At 42.2% G+C, this 23,386-nt stretch overlaps 1 protein-coding gene and 1 long non-coding RNA gene across 6 annotated transcripts in view; one reads left to right on the top strand and one right to left on the bottom strand.

Moving 5' to 3' along the window:
• Positions 1-23,386, top strand: part of LOC113604534 (uncharacterized) — a 41,076-nt gene that overhangs the window by 13,119 nt on the left and 4,571 nt on the right. The window contains exon 3 of one of the 2 annotated variants that reach the window (XR_008297286.1): positions 21,662-21,982. The exons of the other annotated variant lie outside the window; for it this stretch is intronic. This is a non-coding gene — a long non-coding RNA (uncharacterized LOC113604534). Of the gene's footprint in view, positions 1-21,661; positions 21,983-23,386 lie in introns of those variants that run through there. 2 annotated transcript variants of the gene reach the window in all.
• AP3S1 (adaptor related protein complex 3 subunit sigma 1) overlaps positions 22,552-23,386 on the bottom strand; it is a 72,785-nt gene continuing 71,950 nt past the window's right edge. For 2 of the 4 annotated variants that reach the window (XM_027076869.2, XM_027076868.2), the window contains one exon: positions 22,552-23,271. In XM_027076869.2, the coding sequence (XP_026932670.1) occupies positions 23,143-23,271 (129 nt within the window). In that variant the 3' untranslated portion in view covers positions 22,552-23,142. The remainder of the gene's footprint in view (positions 23,272-23,386) is intronic. The other 2 variants (XM_027076871.2, XM_027076870.2) reach the window with 1 other exon arrangement.

Here is a 23,386-nt window from a genome sequence, read left to right as displayed (position 1 = left end):
AGAGGTAGACACAGAATCCAAAGCAGGGTCCAGGCTCTGAGCTGTCAGCACAGAGACCGACATGGGGGTCGAACCCAACTGCGAGATCATGACCTGAGCTGAAGTCAGACGCTTGACTGACTGAGCCACCCAGGCGCCCCAAGTTGAGATGGGTTTTAAGTGTCAAACTCTTGGGGCACCTGGATGTCTCAGTCAGTTAAACGTCCGACTTTGGCTCAGGTCATGATCTCTTGGTTCGTGGGTTTAAGCCCTGTGTTGGGCTCTGTGCTGACAACTTGGAGCCTGGGGCCTCCTTGGGATCCTCTGTCTCCCTTTCTCTCTGCCCCTCCCCCGTTCATGCTCTGTCTTTCTCAAAAATAAATAAGCATTAAAAAAAAATAAAGTCAAACTCTTGACAGAACATGACAAATGCTTCATAGTAGCTCATAGTTGGTGGCACTGCCATCAGGGGCCTAAACAGATAACAGTGCAAAGTTTTCCTCTGAAACTCTGAATCCTCTACTTCAATGGTTCTCAGCTGAGGGTGACTTTGCAGCCCAGGGGATGTTAGGCGATGTCTGGAGACATTCTCTGTTACAACTGGGACACAGGCTACTTACCAGCACCAAATGTGCAGAGGCTGGGGATACTATGGCTAACGATTCTACAAGGCAAAGGACAGTCCGTACAACACTAAATTATCCAGCCCCAATGTCAGCAGTGCCAAAGTGGAAAAACCAAGTTCTAGTTGCATCTTCTCTTGGTCAGCTGTGTCCAGACTGACTTTTTCCACCTCTCTGGCTTCCCCAGGTTTGTCCTCCTTTACTATGTCCTGTGGTCCACAATTATGCCTTTCCTACCTAGCATAAAATATTCACAAGCTCTTGGGAACTAGGTTTGTGTTTTAGTCCATTTGGACTGCTGTAACAAATACCACAGACTGGGTCGCTTATAAACAACAGAAATTTATTCCTCACAGTTCTCACAGTTCTGGAGGCTGGAGGTCCAAGATCTGGGTGCCGGAGTGGGCAAGTGAGGGCCCTCTTCTGGGTCACAGACTTCTTGTGGCTTCCCATGGCGGAAGAGGCTAGCAAGCTGTCTGGGGTCTCTTATACAAAGGCACTAATCCCATTCATGAAGGTTCTACCCTTGTGACCTCATCACTTCTTTTCATGACATCACCATGGGGATTAGATTTCAACATATGAATTTGGGGAGGACACAAACGTTCAGACCACAGCAGCTTGTGATAGGTGACAGCTGTATTTTTTAAAAGTTTATTAATGAATCTGAGGGGTGCCTGTGTGGCTCAGTCGGTTGAGCGTCCAACTCTTGATTTCGGCTCAAGGTCATGATCCCCGGGTCATGGGATCTAGCTCTGTGTCGGGCTCCACACTGAGCATGGAGCCTGCTTAAGATTCCTCTCTCTCACCCTCTCTGCCCCTCTCCTCCACTTTCGCGCACGCACTCTCTCTAAAATAAAAAATACGTACATTAAAAAAAAGTTTATTAATGAATCTGAGAGCAGTGATTGGTGAGGCGTTCAATGGATACTGTCGACACACAGTGGCTTATTTCAGGCTGCTACTTTCAGTGAACTACATACCCAGACCTGCAGACTCTTTGTTTCAAACTTCCAAAAGTACTGGGGCACTTGGGTGGCTCAGTTGGTTGAGCATCTGACTCTGGATTTCGGACTCAGGTAACCATCTCACGGTTTGTGAGTTCAAGCCCCACATCAGGCTCTGCGCTGACTGAATGGAGCCTGCTTGGGATTCTCTCCCCACCTCCCGCCCTTCCCCCACTAACTCTCGCATGCACGCACTCTCTCTCTCTCAAAAATAAATTGGGGCACCTGCTGGCTGGCTCAATTGGTTAAGCCTCCGACTTCGGCTCAGGTCATGATCTCACGGTCCGTGGGTTCAAGCCCTGCGTTGGGCTCTGTGCTGACAGCTCAGAGCCTGGAGCCTGCTTCGGATTCTGTGTCTCCCTCTCTCTCTGCCCCTCCCCCGTTCACACTCTGCCTGTCTCAAAAAAATAAGTAAACATTTTTAAAAAATGTAAAAAAATAAAATAAAATCTACTGGTTTAGGTTATTAGATTTTCCTTCAGTCAGATGTGAAGTACATTTGGAATTCATTCAAATAGGACACAGGTAGCACTGGTCCCTTTGAAAACTGAGAAGATGATGACTTTCTGCATTATCAGGCCATTTAGGAGCTTCCTTCACCCTAAAAATAATTTTTCCCAGCATCCCTGATTCTGTATGTTCTCTCGCAGGGCACTAAGAAGGCAGCTTAAGGGTAGAAGGCATAGTCAGTAACCAGCTTCTGCTGTTTCCACAAATAACTGGTATAAAAAATACCATATATTTAGGAAATAACATCTAATTAAAGCCAACACAGGACAATTCTCTGAGTGAGGCCCAGGCCACATGCATGGGGCCAGCTCACTGGGGTATGGGTGGTGCTTAGTGTCAAAGGGTGGAGTGTGAAAATAATCCATTTTAGCCTTCATATTTGGTGGTGATGGGGTGGGGGTGTCTTTGGAAAAGAAGAGTCACATGCATTGTTAATTCCAGAATGAATGGTTTTGTGGTTTGGGTATTATTGTCTCTTGTAGTTTCACAGGAACATGAAAGCACCTATAAATAAACTGCAGGAAGTGGGAGATACATTTACAAAGAGGGTTTTAAACATAATAATTAGAATTCCTGACTTCTGAAACTAAGATGGCTTTACAGTGGAAAGCACTCTGATTTCTGTGTTGCAATATGTAGCCCCTCTCCCACCCCAGGGTAGGGGTTGGGGGCTGGGTTGGAGCAGTGGTGAGGAGCTCGAATGGTGAAAGAAGGTTGACTGAGAGACAGGGTTCCAGAAGGGCAATGTGCCAAGCAGAGCAAACCCCTGCAAGTGAAAAATACTCTTTACTAACCAGTCTATATTTGTATATAGTTCCCTCTGGAGCAAAGGCAAATAAATTTAATAATTAAAAAAAAAAAAAAAAAAGCAACGATTTCATTATGCGCTGACGTGACCTGGGCATGACACACGGATTAGTTCGTGTAGCCATCACAGTAATTCAATGAGGTAAGTACCATCGGCGTTCCCACTTACACACGAGAAAATTGAGGCTCACAGGGACTGAGGGTTTGGATTAACAAGGGGCCATGCGAGGATTAGAAATGGGACAATTTGACTCTAGAGGCCATGCAGGTAATCAGTCCTGGAGCATGCAGTGCGTGGGCTCAAGGTGAAAGCAATGGCTGGTTGAAATATGGACAGCTGAAATAGAGACGTCTGTGAGTTTCTTTTTCCTTTTCCCAGTCCTATCAATTTTTTTAACCGAAATATATTTCACACATACCGTTGTGTAAATTTAAGGTGTACATGTTGATTTTATACATGTACATAATGCAGGATGATTGTCAATGTTGTTAGCACCTCTACCATATCACATATCATTTGTTTTCTGTGGTGGAAATAACTAAAATCTGGGCTCTTGGCAAGTTTGATTTTTTTCTGATTTTTTTAAATGTTTACTTATTTTTGAGAGAGAGAGAGAGAGCAAGACAGTAAGGGGCAGAGAGAGAAGGAGACACAGAATCTGAAGCAGGCTCCAGGCTCTGAGCTGTCAGCACAGAGCCTGACGTGGGGCTTGAACTCACAAACCGCAAGATCATGACCTGAGCCAAAGTTGGACACTTAACCAACTGAGCCACGCAGGTGCCCCAAGTTTGATTTTTGTAATACAATCTTGTTATCTGTAATCACCATACTATACATAGATTTCCAGGATTCTTTTTCTTTTTTCTCCACCACCCAAGTGTCCTTTTTAAAAAAAATTTTTATTTAAGCATATTTGAATCAGTGTTATGTTAGTTTCAGGTACACAACAGTGATTCAACTTCTCTGTACATGGTGTGTTCACCCCAAGTGTAGCCCCCATTTGTCACCATACAGTGCTATTACAGTATCATTGACCATCATTCTCATGCTGTTCCTTTTATTCCCATGACTTATTCATTCCATACATGGAAACCTGTATCTCCCACTCTTCTCCACCCATTTTGTCCATCCTCCAACCCCCCCCCCCCCACTGACCTCCCCTCTGGCAACCATCAGCTTGATCTCTGTATTTATAGACTTCATTCTGCTTTTTGTTTGTTTATTCATTTGTTTTGCTTTCTAGAGTTCACATATGAGTGGAATCATATGGTATTTGTCTTTCCTACTCCGACTTATTTACTTAGCATAACACACTCTAAGTCCATCCATCTTGTCCCAAGTGGCAAAAATATCACTTTTTATGGCTGTGTAGTATTCCATTGTATATTTAAACTACAACTTCTCCATTTACTTATCTATTGATGGACACTTGGGTTGGTTTCATATCTTAGCTACTGTAAATAATGCTATAATAAACAGGGGTGCGTATATCTTTACAAATTAGTGTTTCATTTCTTTGGGTAAATATCCAGTAGTAGAATTGTTGGATCTTATGGTATTACTATTTTTAATTTTTTGAGGAACTTTATATTGCTTTCCACAGTGGCTGTGCCAGTTTACATTCCCACCAACAGATTCCTTTTTCCCCACATCTTTGCAACACTTATGATTATCTTTTTTATTTTAGCCATTCTGACAAGTGTGAGGTAATACTTCATTGCAGTTTTACTTTGCATCTACCCCTGATGATGAGTAATGTTGAGCATCTTTTCATGTGTATATTGGCCATCTGTATGTCTTCTTTGGAAAAATGTCTATTCAGGTCCTCTGCCCATTTTTTAAGTGGACTATTTGGTTTTCTTTGTGTTGAGTTGTAGAAGTTCTTTATATATTCTGGGTATGAATCCCTTATTGGACAGATTATTAGCAAATATCTTCTCTCATTCAGTAGGTTGCTTTTTAGTTTTGTTGATGGTTTCCTTCACTGTGCAAAACTTTTAATTTTGATGTAGTCCTAATGGTTTATTTTTGTTTTTGCTTCCTTGCCTGAGGAGACATTTCTGGACAAATGTTGCCAATGCCAAAGAAATTACTGCCTGTGTTCTCCTCTACAATTTTTTTGGTTTCAGATCTCACATTTAAATCTTCAATCTATTTTGAGTTTATTTTTGTGTATGGTGTTAGAAAGTGGTCCAGTTTTATTCTTTTGCAGGTAGCTGTCCAGTTTTTTCCAGCACCATTTTTTGAAAATACTGTATTTTCCCCATTGTATATTCTTGGCTCCTTTGCCATAGATTAATTGACCATATAAGCATGGGTTTATTTCTGGGCTGTATTCTGTTCCATTGATTTATGTGTCTATTTTTGTGCCAGTACCGTACTGTCTTCATGATTACAGCTTTGTAATACAGCTTGAAGTCTGGAATTGTGATACACAGCATTGTTCTTCTTTCTCAAGATTGCTTTGGCTATTTTGGGTCTTTGTAGTTTGTAGTAAAATACAAATTTTAGTATTGTTTGCTCTAATTCTGTTAAGAATGCTATTGGCATTTTCATAGGGATATTGTTGAATTTGTAGGTTGCTTTAGGTACTGTGGATATTTTAACGATATGAATTCCTCCAATCCATGATCACGGACTATCTTTCCATTTGTTTGTGTTGTCTTCAATTTCTTTCATCAGTGTTTTATAGTTTTCAGAGTACAAGTCTTTCACTTCTTTGGTTAAGTATATTCTTAGGTATTTTGTTATTTTTGGTGCAATTGTAAATGGAATTGTTTTCTTAATTTCTCTTTCTGCTACTTCATTATTAGTGTATAGAAACACTACTGATTTAGGGGCACCTGGGTGCCTCAGTCAGTTAAGCATCTGACTTCAGCTCAGTTTATGATTTCACGGTTTGTGGGTTTGAGTCCTGTGTCGGGCTCTGTGCTGACAGATCAGAGCCTGGAGCCTGCTTCGGATTCTGTGTCTCCCTCTCTCTCTGCCCCTGCCCGGCTTGTACTTAGTCTCTCTCTGGCTCTCAGAAATAAATAAATGTTAAAAAAATTAAAAAAAAAACCCACCACTTATATCTGGGTATTAATTTTGTACAGAACTTATTTTATACTAGTTTCAAGTTTGTACCATTAAACATCTCTCCCATTCCCTTATCCACCAGCCCCTTGTAACCACCATTCTACTCTGTTTTCATGAGTTCAGCTTTTTTTAGATTCCATATATAAGTGATATCATACAGAATTCTTTCCCTGTCTGACTTATCACACTTAGCATGATGCTCTCAAGGTCCATTCATGTTGTCACAAATATTTCATGACATATATCTTCTTATCCATTCTTCCTTTATGGGCATTTAAATTGTTTCTATATCTTGACTGTTGACTGTTGTGCAAAAGACTGCAATAAACATAATACTGCTTATGTTTCTTAAATATTGTGTTTTTATTTTATTAAGGTATATATCCAGATGTGGAATTATTGGATCATATGATAGGTTTGTTCTTATTCTTTTGAGGAACCACCCTATTGTTTTCTGTGGTGGTGTGAAAAAATGTGTGTTCCTACCAACAGTGCACAGAGTACCCTTTTCTCTACATCCTCGGCAGTTCTTGTTATCTTCTGTCTTCTTGATGACAGCCATTTTAACAGTGTAATGTGATATCTTATTGCGGCTTTGATTTGCATTTGATGATTAGTAATGTTGAGCCTCTTTTCATGTACCTGTTGGCCATCTGGATGTCTTCTTTAGAAAAATATCTATTTAGTTCCAATGTCCATTTTTAAATCCGTTTTTTTTTTTTTGTTATTGAGTTGTGAATTCTTTATATATATTGGATATTAACCCCTTGTCTCATATATGGTTTGCAAATATTTTCTCTCACTCTGTAGGTTGCCTTTTTCATTTTGTTGATTGTTTCTTTTGCTGTGGAGAAGCATTAGTCCTACTTGTTGATTTTTACTTTTGGTTGTTTGCGCTCTTGGTATCAATCCAAAAAATAATTGCCAAGAGCAATGTCAAGGAGCTTTGTTCCTGTGTTTTTTTCTAGGAGTTTTATGGTATCAGGTCATATCTTTAAGTCTTTGATCTACTTCAGGTTAATTTTTTTTTAAGTTTTTATTTAAATTCCAGTTAGTTAACATACAGCATAGTTTCAGGTGTACAAAATAATGATTCAACACTTCCATACATCACCCTGTGCTCATCACCAGTGCCCTCCTTAATCCCTATCACCTATTTAACCTATCTCCCTATCCACCTCTCCATGGGTAACCATCAATTTGTTCTCTATAGTTAAGAGTCTTTTTCTTGGTCTGCCTCTGCCTCTTCTTCCCCTTTTCTCATTTGTTTTATTTCTTAAATTCTTCATATGAATGAAATCATATGGTATTAGTCTTACTCTGACTGACTTATTTAGCTTAGCATATCATTCCCTAGCTCCATCCATTTTTTGAAAATGACAAGATTTCATTCGTTTCTTATGGCTGAGTAATATCCCATTGTATACATGTATACCACATCTGCTTTATCCATTCATCAGTTGATGGACACTTGGGCGGTCTCCATATAATTGGCTATTGTAAATAATGCTGCTGTAAACATCATGGTGCATGTATCTCTTTGAAATAGTATTTTTGTATTCTTTGCGTAAATACCTAGTAGTGCAGTTGCTGGATCATAGGTAGTTCTAGTTTTAACTTTTTGGGGAAATTCCTTATTGTTTTCCAGAGTCACTTCAAGTTGATTTTTGTGAGCGGTGTAAGATAGGGGTTCAATTTCATTTTTCTGCATGTGTCTACCCAGTTTTCCCAGCACCATTTGTTGAAAAGACAATTCTTTCCCCATTAGGCATTCTTGGTTCCTAGTCAATTATTAGTTGAGGATATATGCAGGGGGTTAATTCTGAGCTTTCTATTCTGTTCCATTGGTCTATGTGTCTATTTTTATGCGAGAACCATACTGTTTTAATGACTATAGCTTTGTAGTATAGTTTGAAACCTAAAAGTGCGGTGCCTCTGGCTTTGTTTTCTTTTTCATGATTGCTTTGGACAGCTGGGGTCTTTTGTGGTTCTGTACAAATTTTAAGTTTTTTATCTATTTCTGTGAAAAATGCCATTGGAATTTTGGTAGGGATTGCGTTGACCCTATAGATGGCTTTGGGTAGGATGATGTCAGCATCATGGCAGCATAAGTTATACCTTTTTCCTTTTTCCTTTTATTTGCAACTAATTTGTCATTCATGATGAAACAGAAGTACCTCTGGACATTACACCAGAGTACACAGGAGATTTCTACCAACTGTGATTCAGAAAGTAGTAGGCCTGAACTCTGAAGGGGGCTGTGGATTCAAGGGAGTCACTGAGTCTCCGCACCCTCACTTGACACAATAAGGGCGAGTGGCGGAAGCAAAAGTGGAGAATACAAAACAGAGCAGACATGCAAGGGATGTAGAAAATTCGTGGAGTTCTAGCAGCCTGATGGAGAAGCAGGCACGCCATCGGAGCAGGACAGAGATGAGTATGGAGACAGAGGGGAAGGAGGATATTAAGGAGTCAGTCCCATTCCCCAGGGTGGCGCTGCAGTGCCCTGGGGTTTTGCCAGCAGCAACGACAGTGACCTCCCACACAGAAGTAGAAAGCAAAAGATGTGTGACTAACTGACCACCCGGCTGAGCAGGTCTCAGACAGAGGGACCTGTTTTCTTCCAGGAGTATGGTTTCTGAGGAGGGACCTCCATTACTAGGGGGTGGCGAGTGGGGGATGGAGAGAAGGAGAGAAAAGGAAAGAGGCAGACTAGAATAACCAAGGCTTTGAAGGTAGGAGTTTCATACTGTCTGCTTTAAGATCTCAGTGGAAGGTCTGCCCATAAAACTCTGGGAGTACCCCCACTCAAGGATCCCTCTTTCAGGCAGTGGGCACCCACAAATCCCCAGGTGCTAAGTTCACACCCTTTCCCCCCCACCCAACCACCTTTCTTTATACCAGCTTTTTAAAATGTGCCCTCCCCAGTGCTGCCCCAGAGCCAGTTCAGGGGAAGAGAAACCAAAAATTTGAGATATACTGCCACCTTGTGGAAAACCAAGTTTCTAACTGCTAGTCTGTAGAATTGTCAGAAAGAACAAGACAAGTGTGTGCTACTTCAGATGCAACAACAGAGGCACGTTTCATCAAACACTATGAAACATCATGGTAATATGGTATCACAAAAAGAAAGTGATAATTCTCCGGCAATCAAACCCAAAGACATAGAACAGTGATCTAAGTGATAAAGAATTCAAAATAGCTGTTATGAAGAGATTCAACAGATTACAAGAAAACTCAGAAAGGCAGTTCAAGAAACTCAGGAATAAAATTAAGGAGTTCTTCAGAGGAGTTCTGCACCAAAGAAATGGAAAATTTTAAAAAGAACCAGACAGACATTCTGGAGCTAAAGAATTCAGTGAATCCAATGAAGAATGCATTAGAGCCCAGGAAATAGTACAGATTAGACTGAAGAAAGAATTAATGATCTGGAGGATAAATATTTAGAAATAATCCAGTTAGAAGAAGAGAGAGAACTAAGATTTTAAAAAAGTGAAGGCATCCTATGAGAGCTATTGGATAAGATAAGAAGTACATATATAACAATAACTGGTCTACCTGAAAGAGAAGAGAGGGTAAAGGGAGCAGAGAGTATATTTAGAGAAATACTAGCTGAGAATTTCCCAACCCTGGGGAAGGAACTGGAAATACAAGTCCAAGAAACCTATAGAACAAACTTATCTCAGTGCAAAAAATCTTCTCCAAGACACATTACAATGAAACTGTCAAAAATCAATGATAAAGAACCATAAAGGCAGCCAGAGGAAAAAGGAACACAACTGACAAAGAAACCCCCATTAGAGTATGAGATTTCTCAGCAGAAATGCTACAAGCCGGGAGAGAATAGAATGACATTTTTACGTGCTAAAAAATAAAAACTGCCAGCCCACAATACTTTTATGGCCACGTTATCCTTCAAATATGAAGGAGAAACAAAGGTTTTCTCAGACAAAACTTAGGGAGTTCACCACGAGACCTGCCTTGCAAGAAATGCTCAAAGAAGTTCCTGAAGCTGAAATGAAAAGATGCTAATTACTTACATAGAAGTAAATGAAAGTGCACAATACTCTAGCAAAGGTAAAAATAAACAATAAGGTAGTATGGGTAATGGGGCTTTGGGTAGTTTGGACATTGTAACTATATTAATTCTTCCCATCGATGAACACACAATGACTTTTCCATTTGTGCCTTCTTTGATTTCTTTCAGCGAAGTCCTACAATTTTCATTGTATAGATCTTTCACTTCCCTAGTTAAATTTATTCTTATTTTGTTGGCTTTGAGGTTACTGTGACTAGGATATTTTTCTTTGTTACTTTTTTAAGCATTTCAATTGTTAGTGTGTAGAGATGCAACTGATTTCTGTATGTTGATTTTATATCCTTCAATCTTACTAAATTTGCTGATTAGTGCCAGTAGTTTTTGGTTGAGTCTTTGGGATTTCCCTATGTAAAATCATATCATCTGCAAATAATATGAATTTTATTTCTTCCTTTCCCAATTGGATGCCTTTTATTTAAATTTTTGTCTTGTCTAATTACTCTGGCAAGGACTTCTGGTACTATGTTGAGTAAGAATGATGACAATGGGCATACTTGTCTAGTTTTTGATCTTAGAGGAAACAGCTTTCAATTTTCCTCCATTGAGTATAATGTTAGCTGTGAGTCTGTCATACATGGCCTTTATGTATGTTACTTCTATACCCCATCTATTGAGGATATTTATCATGAAAGAATATTGTATTTTGTCAAATGTTTCTTCTGTGTCTATTGTGAGATGACATGATTTTTATCTTTCATTCTATTAATGTGGTGTAAAACATTTATTGATTTGCATATGTTGAACCCTCCTCACATCCTAGGGACACATATCACTTAATCATGATGCATAATGTTCTTGCATTCAGTTTGCTAATATTTTCTAAGAATTTTTGCGTCTATATTTATCGGGAATACTGATCTACAGTTCTCCTTCCTTTGTAGTGTCCTTATCTGACTTTGGTATCAGGGTAATATTGGGCTTGCCTAACAGGTTTAGTTCCCTCCTCTTCAGTTTTTTGGAAGATTTTGCAAAAGATTGCCATTAATTCTTTAAATGTTTGGTGTTATTCACCAGTAAAGCCGTCCAGCCCTCTGTGTTGGAAAGTTTTTGATTATTGATTCAATCTCTTTACTTACTATTGGTCTATTCATATTTTCTATTTTGTCCCAATTCAGTGTTCCATGTTTCTAGGAATTTATCTAGGTTGTCTAATTTGTTGGCATATAATTGTTCATAGTAGTCTCATGATCCTATGTATTTCTGCAGTTATAATGTCTCCTCTTTTGTTTCTGATTTGAATGTTCTATTTTTCCTTGGTTAGTCTAACTAAAGGTTTGTCCGTTTTGTCTTTTTGAAAAGCCAACCCAGTTTTGTTGGGTTTTTTAATTGTTTTTCTTATTTTTCACTTATTCACCAGTCTTTATTATTTCCTTCTTTCTACTAATTTTGGGCTTCTCTTTTTCTAATTCCTTCAGATGTAAATTAGGTTGTTTGATATCTTTCTATTTTTTTTTAAAGTTTATTTGTTTATTTTTGGGGGGGAGGGGTAGAGAGAGGGAGAAAGAGAGAATCCCAAGCAGGGTCTGAGACAGCATGGAACCTGATGCAGGGCTCAAACTCACAAATCCTGAGATCGTGACCCGAGCTGAAACCAAGAGTTGGATGCTTAACTGACTGAACCACCTAGATGCCCCAAAACTCTTTCTAACATTTTTAATGGATGCATTTATTGCTGTGAACTTCCCTCTCAGAACTGTCGCAGCATCCCATAAATTTTAGTCTGTTGTGTTTCCATTTTCATTTATTTCTTTTTCTTTAATTTTTTTTTAACGTTTATTTATTATTGAGAGACAGAGAGACACAGAACATGAGCAGGGGAGGGGTAGAGAGAGGGGGAAACACAGAATCCGAAGTAAGCTCCAGGCTCTGAGCTGTCAGCACAGAGCCCGGCGCGGGGATCGATTGCAAGATCATGACCCAAGCCAAAGTCGGTCGCTTAACCAACTGAGCCACCCAGGTGCCCCTCCATTTTCATTTATTTCAAGATATTTATTTATTTCCTTTTTGATTTCTCCTTTGACCCACTGGTTGTTCAGAAGTGTGTTACTTACACATATTTGTAGATTTTCCAGCTTTCTTCTTGTTATTTACTGGTATCTAGTTTCACACCACTGTGGTTGGAAGAGATAGCTAGTATTATTTCAATCTCCTTAAATTTGCTAAGATTTGTCTTTTATCTTATATGATCTATCCTGGAGAATGTTCCACGTTCACCTGAGAAGAATGTGTATCCTGCTGTTATTGGATAGCATGTTCTACATAGGTCTGTTAAGTCCATTTGGTCTAAAGTATGATCCAATTCCAATGTTTCCTTGTTGATTTTCTATCTGAATGATCTATCCTTTGCTGAAAGTGGGGTATTGAAGTCCCCTACTATTATTTTTTTTTAATGTTTATTTAGTTTTGAGAGAGAGAGAGATGGAGCACGAGCAGGGGAGGGGCAGAGAGAGAGGGAGTCACAGAATCTGAAGCAGGCTCCAGGCTCTGAGCTGTCAGCACAAGCCCGACACATGAGATCATGATCTGAGTCAAAGTTGGATGCTCAAGCGACTGAGCCACCCAGGAGCCCCATGAAGTCCCCTACTATTATTATATTGTTGTCTCTTTCTCCCTTCAGATCTATTAGTAATTGCTTAAAGTAGTCAGGTGCACCAATGTTGGATGAGTACATATTTACGACTGCTCTATCTTCTTGGTGTGTTGACACCTTTATCATTATATAATGAATGACCTCTGTTTCCTGTTTCCATGTTTGGTTTAAAGTCTATTTTTTCTGACATTAGTATAGCTATCCTGCTTTCTTTTGGTTTCTACATGCATGGGATATCTTTTTCCATCCCTTCACTTTGAGCCTGTGTCCTTAGAGCTGAAGTGAATCTCTTATAGGCATCACATTGTTGGGTCCTGTTTTTTTAATCCATCCATTCATTCTGTGCCTGGATGTGATTGTGTGAATTCAATCCATTTAAATTTAGAGTAATTATTGATTTGTAAGGACTTACTATGGTCATCTTATCTATTGCTTTCTGGTTGTTTTGTACATCCCATTGTTTATTTTTCCTTCTGTTTATGTCTACCTTTTGTTCACGGATGTCTAATTAGTTGTTGATTGTTATGTAAATTGGTGATCTATTTTCTCATGAACTTGGATGCCCAAGTGTTTCCTCAGGTTTAGGAAGTTTTCAGCTATTATTTCTTTAAATAAACTCTTTGTCTCCTTCTCCCTCTCTTCGCCTTCTGGAATCCCAATTATTCTAATGACTGCCCTTGTGACTGAGTCCCATAGGTCACTCAGGCTTTGCTCTCTTTTATTCCTTTTTCTTTGTTCACTTCTGAATTATTTCTAAACTTCTGTCCTCTAAGTCACTAATTCTATCTTCCATTTGTGTGATTCTGCTACAAATGCTCTCTACTATATTCTTCATCTCATTCAATGAATTAATCTAGCCTCAGAATTTGTTTGGTTCTCTTCTAGAATTTCCATATCTTTGGTAAAGAATTCATTTTTGTTGTTCATGTATGGTTTTCCCCTAATATCACTGAATATCTTCAAAACAGCTATCCTGAATTGTTTCTTTACCAGTCAGATCACAGTATTCTGTTGAGTTGTTGGGAAATTATAACAACTGGGTTATTGGGAAATTATATCTTTTGGGGGGTGACGTATTTTATTTTTCACATTCCTTATATTTTTGCATTGCTGTCTTCCCATTCATCTTCTTAAATCTTTATTGATTGCTTCAGATGGGGGTAGTGATCACTGGAGTTACTAAATCTGAGGTTTCCTCAGCCTTTGAGTGGGTAGACCTGGCTCCACTATCCTCACTCCTTCTTATGGCAGAGTTCTTAAGCTTTTCCATCTTTTCCTAGGCTTGTAACTCACGAGGCTGCTGCTCAAACCCTCTCTCGTTTTCCATAAAGTGACTCTTACAGTTGCAGTTTGTGGTTTCTCCTTTGCCCACAGACCCGTTTTTCTGAGAGTTCTCCAATAACCGGACCTGCTCTCACCCGTGCACTTGGGACCACTCACAAAGTGGGGGGCCACAGGGTGGGGGAGGTGCGGGCCTAGCACTCAAGGTGGGGGGGGGGGTGGGGTTCTCAAGTGGGATGTTCCCGAAGGCTTGGGGGCCGACTTCCTGGTGAAGTCCTGAAGCAGTCAGAAGGAACCACGTTCCTTTAATGCCCTTTGATATTCTTGTCTGTTTCCTACCCTTTCCCCTCCTTCCCCCAGTCATGGATGTCCTACCCTGGGTGCTGCTGGAGGGAAATGGGTTTCTTGAGCCATGACCCACAGAACTGGATTAATTGGGGTAGTCAGGCACTCACTCACAGCTCTCTGCCTCCTCCACAGGAGTGGTTGCCCACACCTGACAGTTTAGCCCCATGGAGTGTTGCCCTGGGTGGGAGGGCTCTAGCAAGAGCTTCTCTCTTTCCACTGAGTACAAACTCATCCTTCTCGTTCCAAAGGTGTGTTGGCATCTCCCCATAAGCAGGCTGGATTTCTACAAATTCTTTCTTGCCCATGTGTATCTGAATAGGCCAGTGCTCTTCAGGTTTTTTTTTTCCCTTACTGGGGCAAGCAGAGGTCCGCAGGACTACCTTGGGTCCACAGCCTTTACCCGGTGTTTACTTTTGAAAGCACAGGTAGGTAAGAATCCTCTCAGGTTCCTTGGTGTAGCGTGCTGGGTCCAATAGCTCCCAGGGAGGCCCTCTTGTTCATGCATAAATTTCCAATTAGTAGTTTTAAAAGGGGAGGGGGGGGGAAGGAGGAGAATCCTACACCTCCATGATGCTGACATCACTCCTTATCAATTCTTAGGGACCAATCCACTAAAGAAGGGAATTCAGACACAGAAATAATATCCTAATTCTGTGATACTGCATGGGTGGGAGCCTACTAGGTACCCTCACCTCTGCTTCACCTGCAATAACCAGTTTCCCTCTCTTCAATTTGAGATCTCCCTCTCTCTCTCTCTCTCTCTCTCTCTCCACACTCCTCCCCCAACATATTTTAATATCTGATTTCAGAGTTGCATCAAGTAAGCTGTGTTGTCAGCCGCTGGGAACCCAGCAGCAGGGTCCTAATGAAATCTATCTCCACAAGATAGCTGTGATTTTCACTGGATGAAGTTCCTTTTGGTGCTGTGAAGGACTTTTTTTTGGTCAGATGTCAAGGAGCCATGGAGGAGTGGTGGACAGAGGCTCTTTTCTTTGCCAACTGGTCTTTTGATAGGAGGAGCCTGAAATGAATGGAAGGCAGCTATAACGTTTAAAACTCTTGTTGTGCCGCTGGCGGGAACCAAGGCCTCTGTATCCACAGATCCTAGAGTCGCGAGAACAGGAAACAGATTCCCCTGGTGGGTCACTGGGAGTGCAATGCTTACTTCTATCCCTTGGTACCTGGACCCATGTAGTATATCTACTGACAACACAACACCACATAATGATTGTTGGTTCAGAGTATATGTCACACCCTGGAGAATGCGGTGCCATCTTTTCAGGGTGGGCTCTCCTGCCTGTTGCTTCAGGCCTGTTGCCTTTTAAAGAGGATATTCCAAAACTAAAAAATAAAAATAAAAAGGATATTCCATCACTCTATGAGCCCAGCAGCTTCTGAGTTTGGCAGCCAATGACAGGATCAGTCAATCTCATTGTTCTGTGTTTATTGCTGTGTCTCCTTTGTTGTAAAGGGGATTCTTTGGTTCTTTATGATGGTATGTAGGATCCTATGTAGGTCCGTCAAATGCTCTGCAAATCCTTGCATTGTGATGTTGGTAGAGACGATGCAGCCAGAAAAGGTAAACTCAGAACCAGAATATGTGTCAGTTCTAGTCAGGATAACTCACACCCTTTTCTAAGATGGAAGGGGTCCAAAGTTACTTGTCACCGAGTGGCTTCTTGGTTTCCACAAAGGAAGGTGCTGTTATCAGGGGCTAAGTGTTGGTCTGTTACTGGCAGACAGAACATTCGACACAAGCTGGAGCTAAATCAGCCTTGGTGAGAAGGAGCTCACACTGTTGGACCCATGTGTAACCACCACCTTTCGCTACTCTGTTCAAGCTCCCACTGTATCCACACTGCAGTGGCCTATTACAGAAGCACATGGACACTTTCCTGAGTCATTCTGTTTGGTAGTATAGTGTCTCTTCTGCGATACATAGAACACGTGATTCAACAATCTTCGTATTTTCATGCTCATTCCTATGGGTCTATTCACATGCCTCTCCCCACATCTCCTCACCCCTGATCTTCCAATCTCTCTCTTTCCAGGCCTTTGCCTAGCCAGCCATACCATCAGCTATTACCTTTGAGTCTTGGGCCACTTTGCACAAAGTACATGTCCGGGTATACCACCCAAAGCTCTGCACCAGGGAAGGATTTCTCCTCACCATGATCCTTCCCCGGAGCCAAAGGAGAGGCACTGGCCAACAGCAGAAAGGGAAACGGGTGTCAGGATTTGTGCAGCTGATCTGTGCCCTCTGATCCCATTCTTTCCCATGTATCATTTGCACCTTCCTACACACTGTTGCTGGGTCCACCGAACCTTATGGTTCTGCGCCTGGCAGATCCCAGCTCCGTTCGGGATGCGTGATCATTTCCAAGATCACGTGCTTGTCTCAACCAGAGCCCAGGGGCATCCAAGGAATTGGGTTTCAATGATGTATAATTTCACACTGCAGGTGGCAAGGCATGGTTGCAGACTCATAGGAAGTTTATGTTGTCAACTCTCCAACTGGGCCGTGCCATAGACACTGCATGGCATCTTTTTCCATTGCTGACAGCTCAAATATCACTGGGTATGTCAGGCAGCATGGTCCAAGAGGCAAGATCACTTGCGTTGCAACCTGGACCCAGATCCCTCGTGTTCTGGGCCGCTCTCAAAACTAGATGAGATGCTATTTGTGTAAATGAACCGGAACAGTGTTCCCAGTCTGGAATATGCCACCTCCAGAGTCTGAAGACGCCTACCAACCACTGTGCTTGCCAGGGAGTAGGAGTTGTGAAATACTGTTTTTTACTTTGAAAGGGACACCCTGGAATACCCTAGATCACTGGCTCCCTAAAAATGTTATGGTAGGCTTATCTCCTACCGTGGAGGGCATATGTCTTAACAAGGCCTTCACCATGCTTGCAACTCCTCATTCATCCAACTCACGTAACCGAGTGTTATCCATGAACCAATGTGATCCTATGTCACATGGTCCAGACCCCTTGGGACCGTATTATTATTATTAAAATTTTTAATGTTTATTTACTTTTGAGAGGCGGCAGGGGCAGAGAGAGGGAGACACAGAAGCCGAAGCAGGCTCCAGGCTCCGAGCTGTCAGCACAGAGCCCGACGCGGGGCTCGAACTCATGGACCATGAGATCATGACCTGAGCCAAACTTGGATGCCCAACTGACTGAGCCACCCAGGGGCCCCGGGACTGTATTATTATTGAGGGCAGGCGAGTTAAATATTTAGAGCACGCTGTGTTGTGTAGCCATAACATCAACTTTCTGTCCCTCTGAACAGGGGACAAAAAAGAAGGCGTTTACCAGATCAGTGGCCGCCCTCCATCCATGTGAGCCCTTGCTCACCTCCCTTAACAAAGATGCCGTGTCTGGTGCAGCAGCTACAGCTGGACCTACAACTCGGTCAAGTTTGCAGGGGCTCTCTGTCATCCTCCAAGACCGACCTGCAGGGAACACACTAGACAATTAAGTGGGTATGCAGAGGCCACCGTTCTTGCATCATTTAGGTCTTCGAGTGTGGCACTTAATCCCTCGCTTCTACCCAAGATGCGATATCACTATTTACTGACTATCTTGGCTGAGAGTATGGGGGCAATTGCAAAGTGCCCACTTAAGTCTTCCTTTCTACCGCAGCTCTTACTCTATGGACTGAGGATGGTGTCCCTTTACACAGCACACTCCTTACTGCTTTGGTAAATGGAGGAACCTCTGTGCTGTCTCACATTACACAGTATTTTCAGTCTAACACACACACACTGCTCTGAGCTTTTTTTTTTTTTTAATGTTTGTTTGAGACAGAGAGAGACCACAAGGAAGGGGAGGGGCAGAGAGAGAGGGAAACACAGAATCCAAAACGGCACTCGAACTCATGAACCATGGGATCATGACCTGAGCCCAAGTCAGATGCTTAAGTGACCAAGCCACCCAGGCGCCCCTTCTCTGAGCTTTCTGATCCCTTCTTCTCCTTGTTCGCCTTGGAAGTTCTGTGATACTTAGCTGGGCCGAGCTAGGTGACTAAGGCTTTCTCCAAGCTTCCAAGAACTACCCTAGCCATGTACTGGCACGGTCTCCTCAGGTCTCTGCCAGAGCTAAATCTTTTATCATTGGCAAGTGCCTACATATAAATAAACTCTCTCACCCAACTTTATGTTCCTTCCTCCCTTGACCCAGAATCCTCAGGATCCTGGCTCGTATATACTCTTCCTGGCTCCTCCGAGTTTATTTGGGCAAGGTTCTGCAGCAACTTTGGCAGGCCGGCACTTGATCCTGTGTTGTGTCTTCTCCTTACCTCCTGGCTTAGCATCAGAGCAGGGGAGGCAATCCTGAGGAGGGTACATGTTATCCTGCGAGGCAGGAGTTAACACATCCTCTTTCAGCACGGAACAGGAAGGCAGTGAATGGTAGCGTAACGGAAGAAGCGGGCTGCTTCCACAGGTAAGCCCAGATGTCCTCATCCCAGGTTTCAGGTCCTCCTTCTTTCCGATCATCTCCCTGACCTTGGCTTAGCAGACACGATGCTGCTTGAATCCAATCTTCTCTTGAGTTCTGCCAACCCTAGGGTCACGTCCTGGCCCTGATCCTTGGCATCTTCCACCCTCCCACTCTTTTTATATAAATGCTATCAAGAAGGCCCTGTGGCTTTCATACACAGCCTCTAATTGGTGATTAATCACCCTCAGGTTTCTCTAACGCACGGACTGCCCCCAGCAGCCACCCTCCAATTCCGTACTCTTTGTAATTACTACTTCTCTTGAACTTCTCAAATGCCTAAGACATTGTCCCTACCAGAGCATTTCTAGTATCCACTCATTCCAGTGGAAGTTTCAACGATTACCTTGCTACGGCATGCTGGTGGTGATCCACGTTCCATGCGCCCCCAATAATAGGGTCCTCCGTTGCCAGCCTGTCAGTGGGTGATCCAGCTCCAAACCGTTATTTTAGGATCTGCCTCCTGAGACCATTCTTGGCCTATACAGCTGCCTTAGATGGGCTGCCCTGAATAAGTCTCAGATGGAGATCTGCATCCAAGACATTCACTGTGGTATGCCACTGGGATCAAAGCCTGTAAGCGTCTGTAGGAAGGAGGATGAGGCAGAGAAACGTAGTTAAATAAGCAAGGCACTCACAACAAAGGCCTCAACTGATGTCATGGGTAGCCCTGGGGCTGGGATGGCCTTCCAAAGTTGTCCTGCCTTAGCCAAGGGGGCTGGACTTTGATAACCTTGATGTAGGTCTTTGGAGAGAAGTCATTACTTAAGTGGAGTTAACTCTCTTCGGCTGGTGGCAGTTCTCAAACAGCAACTCTGCTCAATGTGCTCAGCCACCAACACTGCCAGCAGTGGAGGGAATGAGTACTTCGCCCCCAAAAATGTACCCTAGAACATCATGAGAAGTCCAGCTTCTAGCCCCCAACTTCTGCTCTGTGTCCTCCCTCTCACTACAGACAGATTTAAAAAACTATAGAGTGTATCCTTCCATTTAAAAATGTAAATACAGGAGCAGGGCACCTGGGTAGTTCAGTTGGTTAAACGTCCGACTTCGGCCCAGGTCATGATCTCGCGGTTTGTGAGTTCGAGCCCTGTGTTGGGCTCTGTGCTGACAGCTCAGAGCCTGGTGGTTGCTTCAGATTCTGTGTCTCCCTCTCTCTGCCTCTCCCATGCTCATGCTCTGTCTCTCTCTGTCTCTCAATAATAAACAAACGTTAAAAAAAAATTTTTTTTTAACTATAAATACAGGAGCGCGTGGGTGGCTCATTTGGTTGAGTGTCCAATTTCGGCTCCCGTCACCATCTCACAGCTTGTGGGTTCCAGCGCGTTGAGCTCCGTGCTGACACCTCAGAACCTGGAGCCCGCTTCAACTGTGTCTCCCTTTGTCTCTGCCACTCCCTGACTCACACTGCCTCTCTCTCTCTCTCAAAAAAAAAAAAAAGAGAAATAAAAAATACATAAACACATGCACACACACACACAAACACACTCATTCTCTTTTTCTTAGATAATTGGTAGCCTACTGTGATGGTTGGCTGGGCCACAGGGGTACCCAGACATCTGCTTAAACATTGAGGATGTTTCTGAGAGTTTTTGCATGAAATGAACATTAAAATCACTATACTGAGTGAAGCAGACAGCTCTCCCTAATGAGGGTGGGCCTCACCCAATCAAAGACATGAATCAAATAAAAAGGCTGACCCTCATCCAAGTATGAGAAAATTCCTCCTGCCTGTCTTCAAACTGGGACATTGGCTTTTTCCTGCCTTCAGAATTGAACTGAGTTTTATAATAAATCTCTTACGTTATTTAAAAAATATCACCAACACCATGACTTTATTTAAGTAAAGAGATTTAGTACAAAGGATTAGCCCACGTGATTATGAAGGCTGGCAAGTCCCAAGATCTACAGAGTGAGTCAGCAATCTGGAGACCTAAGAGCCGAAGGTGAAGTTCCAGTCCGAATCTGAATGCCCGAGAACCAGGAGGGCCAATGCTGTAATTCTGGTCTGAAGGCTTGCAGACTTGAGACCCAGGATAAGCTGATGTTTCAGTTTGTCTGAAGGCAGGAGAAAGCTGAGATTCCAATTTTTTTTCAATGTTTTTTATTTATTTTTTTTGGGACACAGAGAGACAGAGCATGAACGGGGGAGGGGCAGAGAGAGAGGGAGACACAGAATCGGAAACAGGCTCCAGGCTCTGAGCCATCAGCCCAGAGCGTGACGCGGGGCTCGAACCCACGGACCGCGAGATCATGACCTGGCTGAGGTCGGACGCTTAACCGACTGCGCCACCCAGGTGCCCCTGAGATTCCAATTTGAAAGCAGTCAGGTAGAAGGAAATCTCTCTTATTTGGATGAGAATGAGCCCTTTTATTCTACTCAGACCTTCAACTGATTGGGTAAGGCCCACCCACATTTGGAAGGCCAAATCTGCTTTACTCAGCCTACTGATTCAAATGTTAAACTCATTATACAGGTAGTCTCCAACTTACAATCGTGCAAACTTAACAACTGTTTGACTTCATGATGGTGCAAAAGCAATATGCATGCAGTAGAAACTGTACTTCACATTTTGAATATTTACCTTTCCCCAGGCTAGGGATATGCGGCACAAAACTCTCTCCTGATGCTGGGCGGCTCCAGTCAGCCACGAAATCACAAAGGTAAACAAGCAAAAAAACACCCATATGACGGTTGTTTTTCACACTCAACACGGTATCAATAAGCTACACAAGACATCCAACCGCTTATTATAAAATTAGCCTTGTGTCAGCTGGTTTTGCCCAACTGTTGACTAATATGTTTTTCCATCTTGCTTTTCTCACTTAACAGTATATTCTAGGGATCAATTTGCAGCAACATTACAGATGGTTCTCATTTTGACAGTTCCGTCAAAAAAAAAAATGACTTTTCTTACATCCCAGAGCTCGTGGGGTAAAATTCACACGTGCCACAAATCTAAGGAAATGTGTCGAAGAGAACATCTGAGAAGGACTAGAATTGTAAAAATCACGAAAACAAAAACCAAGAAAAACAAACTTCGGCCTAACTGGAAGAGGAACCCAATTCACGGTCTAGAAGAGAAGAGCAAATAAGAAAGTGTGGACCAATAGTGACAAATCAGAACATGAGTGATGAAACTTAAGAAAACAATGAGCTTAGGGCGCCTGGGTGGCTCAGTCGGTTGAGCGTCCGACTTCGGCTCAGGTCATGATCTCACGGTCTGTGAGTTCGAGCCCCGCCTCGGGCTCTGGGCTCTCGGCTCTGTGCTGACAGCTGGGAGCCTGGAGGCTACTTTGGATTCTCTGTCTCCCTCTCTCTCTGCCCCTCCCCGGTTCGTGCTCTGTCTCTCTCGCTCTCAAAAATGAATAAACATTAAAAAAAAAAAAAGAAAGAAAACAGCTTGACTTTGGGGTGCAACAGTCAAGTGGAGCCCCGCAGGGGTTTGTGTTCAAAAGCAACGAGGTATTTGCCACAACTGTTTTTTGTCATCTGAGCAAGAAGGGAGAAGGGACTGGATGAAAGACTTAAAGCTATCTGTATAAAACAAGATGTTGCAATTTCTCAGTACGGATTTTAGAAAAAAATCTGTCATCTCCCACCCCAGTTCTCTACACAGTGTGTGACCTCACACACTGGGCTTCTGAAATAATGGAGTTTTAGAATGATTTCACCAGTTTTTGAATATTTATTCAATTAAATAAATCAACATCAACAGCTGCTTAACAGTGATAAAATATACTTTTATTTACTTTGTTGAGTCAGAGGGTCGTAAAAAAATTATTGCTAAAGTAGATATCAGGCAAACAGAAAGGTGCTTTAGAAGTCCAGTTACCTTGGAGTTTATTTAAACTAAGAGAAAAAGATCATAATGTTTTCATGCAATACATACTTTGTTCTTTAAATAACAAGTGTGACAAATAACAGAAAGAACTATGGAATGCTGCACTTGTGATCCATACAAAACACCAACAGTTGGATTGTACATAGTTGAAAGAAATGTCTCACACACCTTTTGAAATACTGTAGTAGCCAATACATAGAGGCATGCCTTAGGTGGGCACGGGAATGCAGTTTAGAAAAGAAAGTGAAGTATCACACTGGAACTACCCCATTTCTTCAAAATCACTGAGCAGGAAAAGCAACATTGAACTTCCGTACGGGTTTTACACAACTTCTCTACAGTACCTTGACTTCAATCCAAGAGCAAAAGTTAAGACTCTCCTCCTCTATTTTTGGTAAACAACTGTATGGTAAACTTAGATGACTTTTCCCCCTGGATTTTACCTGGGAGTGGCCTTTTTAATTTTTTTTTATTTAAAAGAGGGCAGGTTTGGCACTTTTATACTGATGTCACCAATGTTAATATTTCTTGGGATCTCAGGAAGATTCATATTCTTTACAGCTGATACAGCACGGGCTGGAGCTCCCGCTAAGCCAGCCTGTATACAGAAGCAAATAAAAGAAAAAGAAAATGTACAACTCAGGTGTAGCTCATCAAAAAACACTAAAAATGGAGGACAATGATAAAAGATTTTCATATAACAAGCTTAGAGA

Source organism: Acinonyx jubatus, chromosome A1 (assembly GCF_027475565.1).
Source record: "Acinonyx jubatus isolate Ajub_Pintada_27869175 chromosome A1, VMU_Ajub_asm_v1.0, whole genome shotgun sequence".
NCBI classification, from domain to species: Eukaryota; Metazoa; Chordata; class Mammalia; order Carnivora; family Felidae; genus Acinonyx; species Acinonyx jubatus.
The sequence above is the reverse complement of the archived record's forward strand: the minus strand, read 5'-3'. Positions and strand labels throughout refer to the sequence as shown.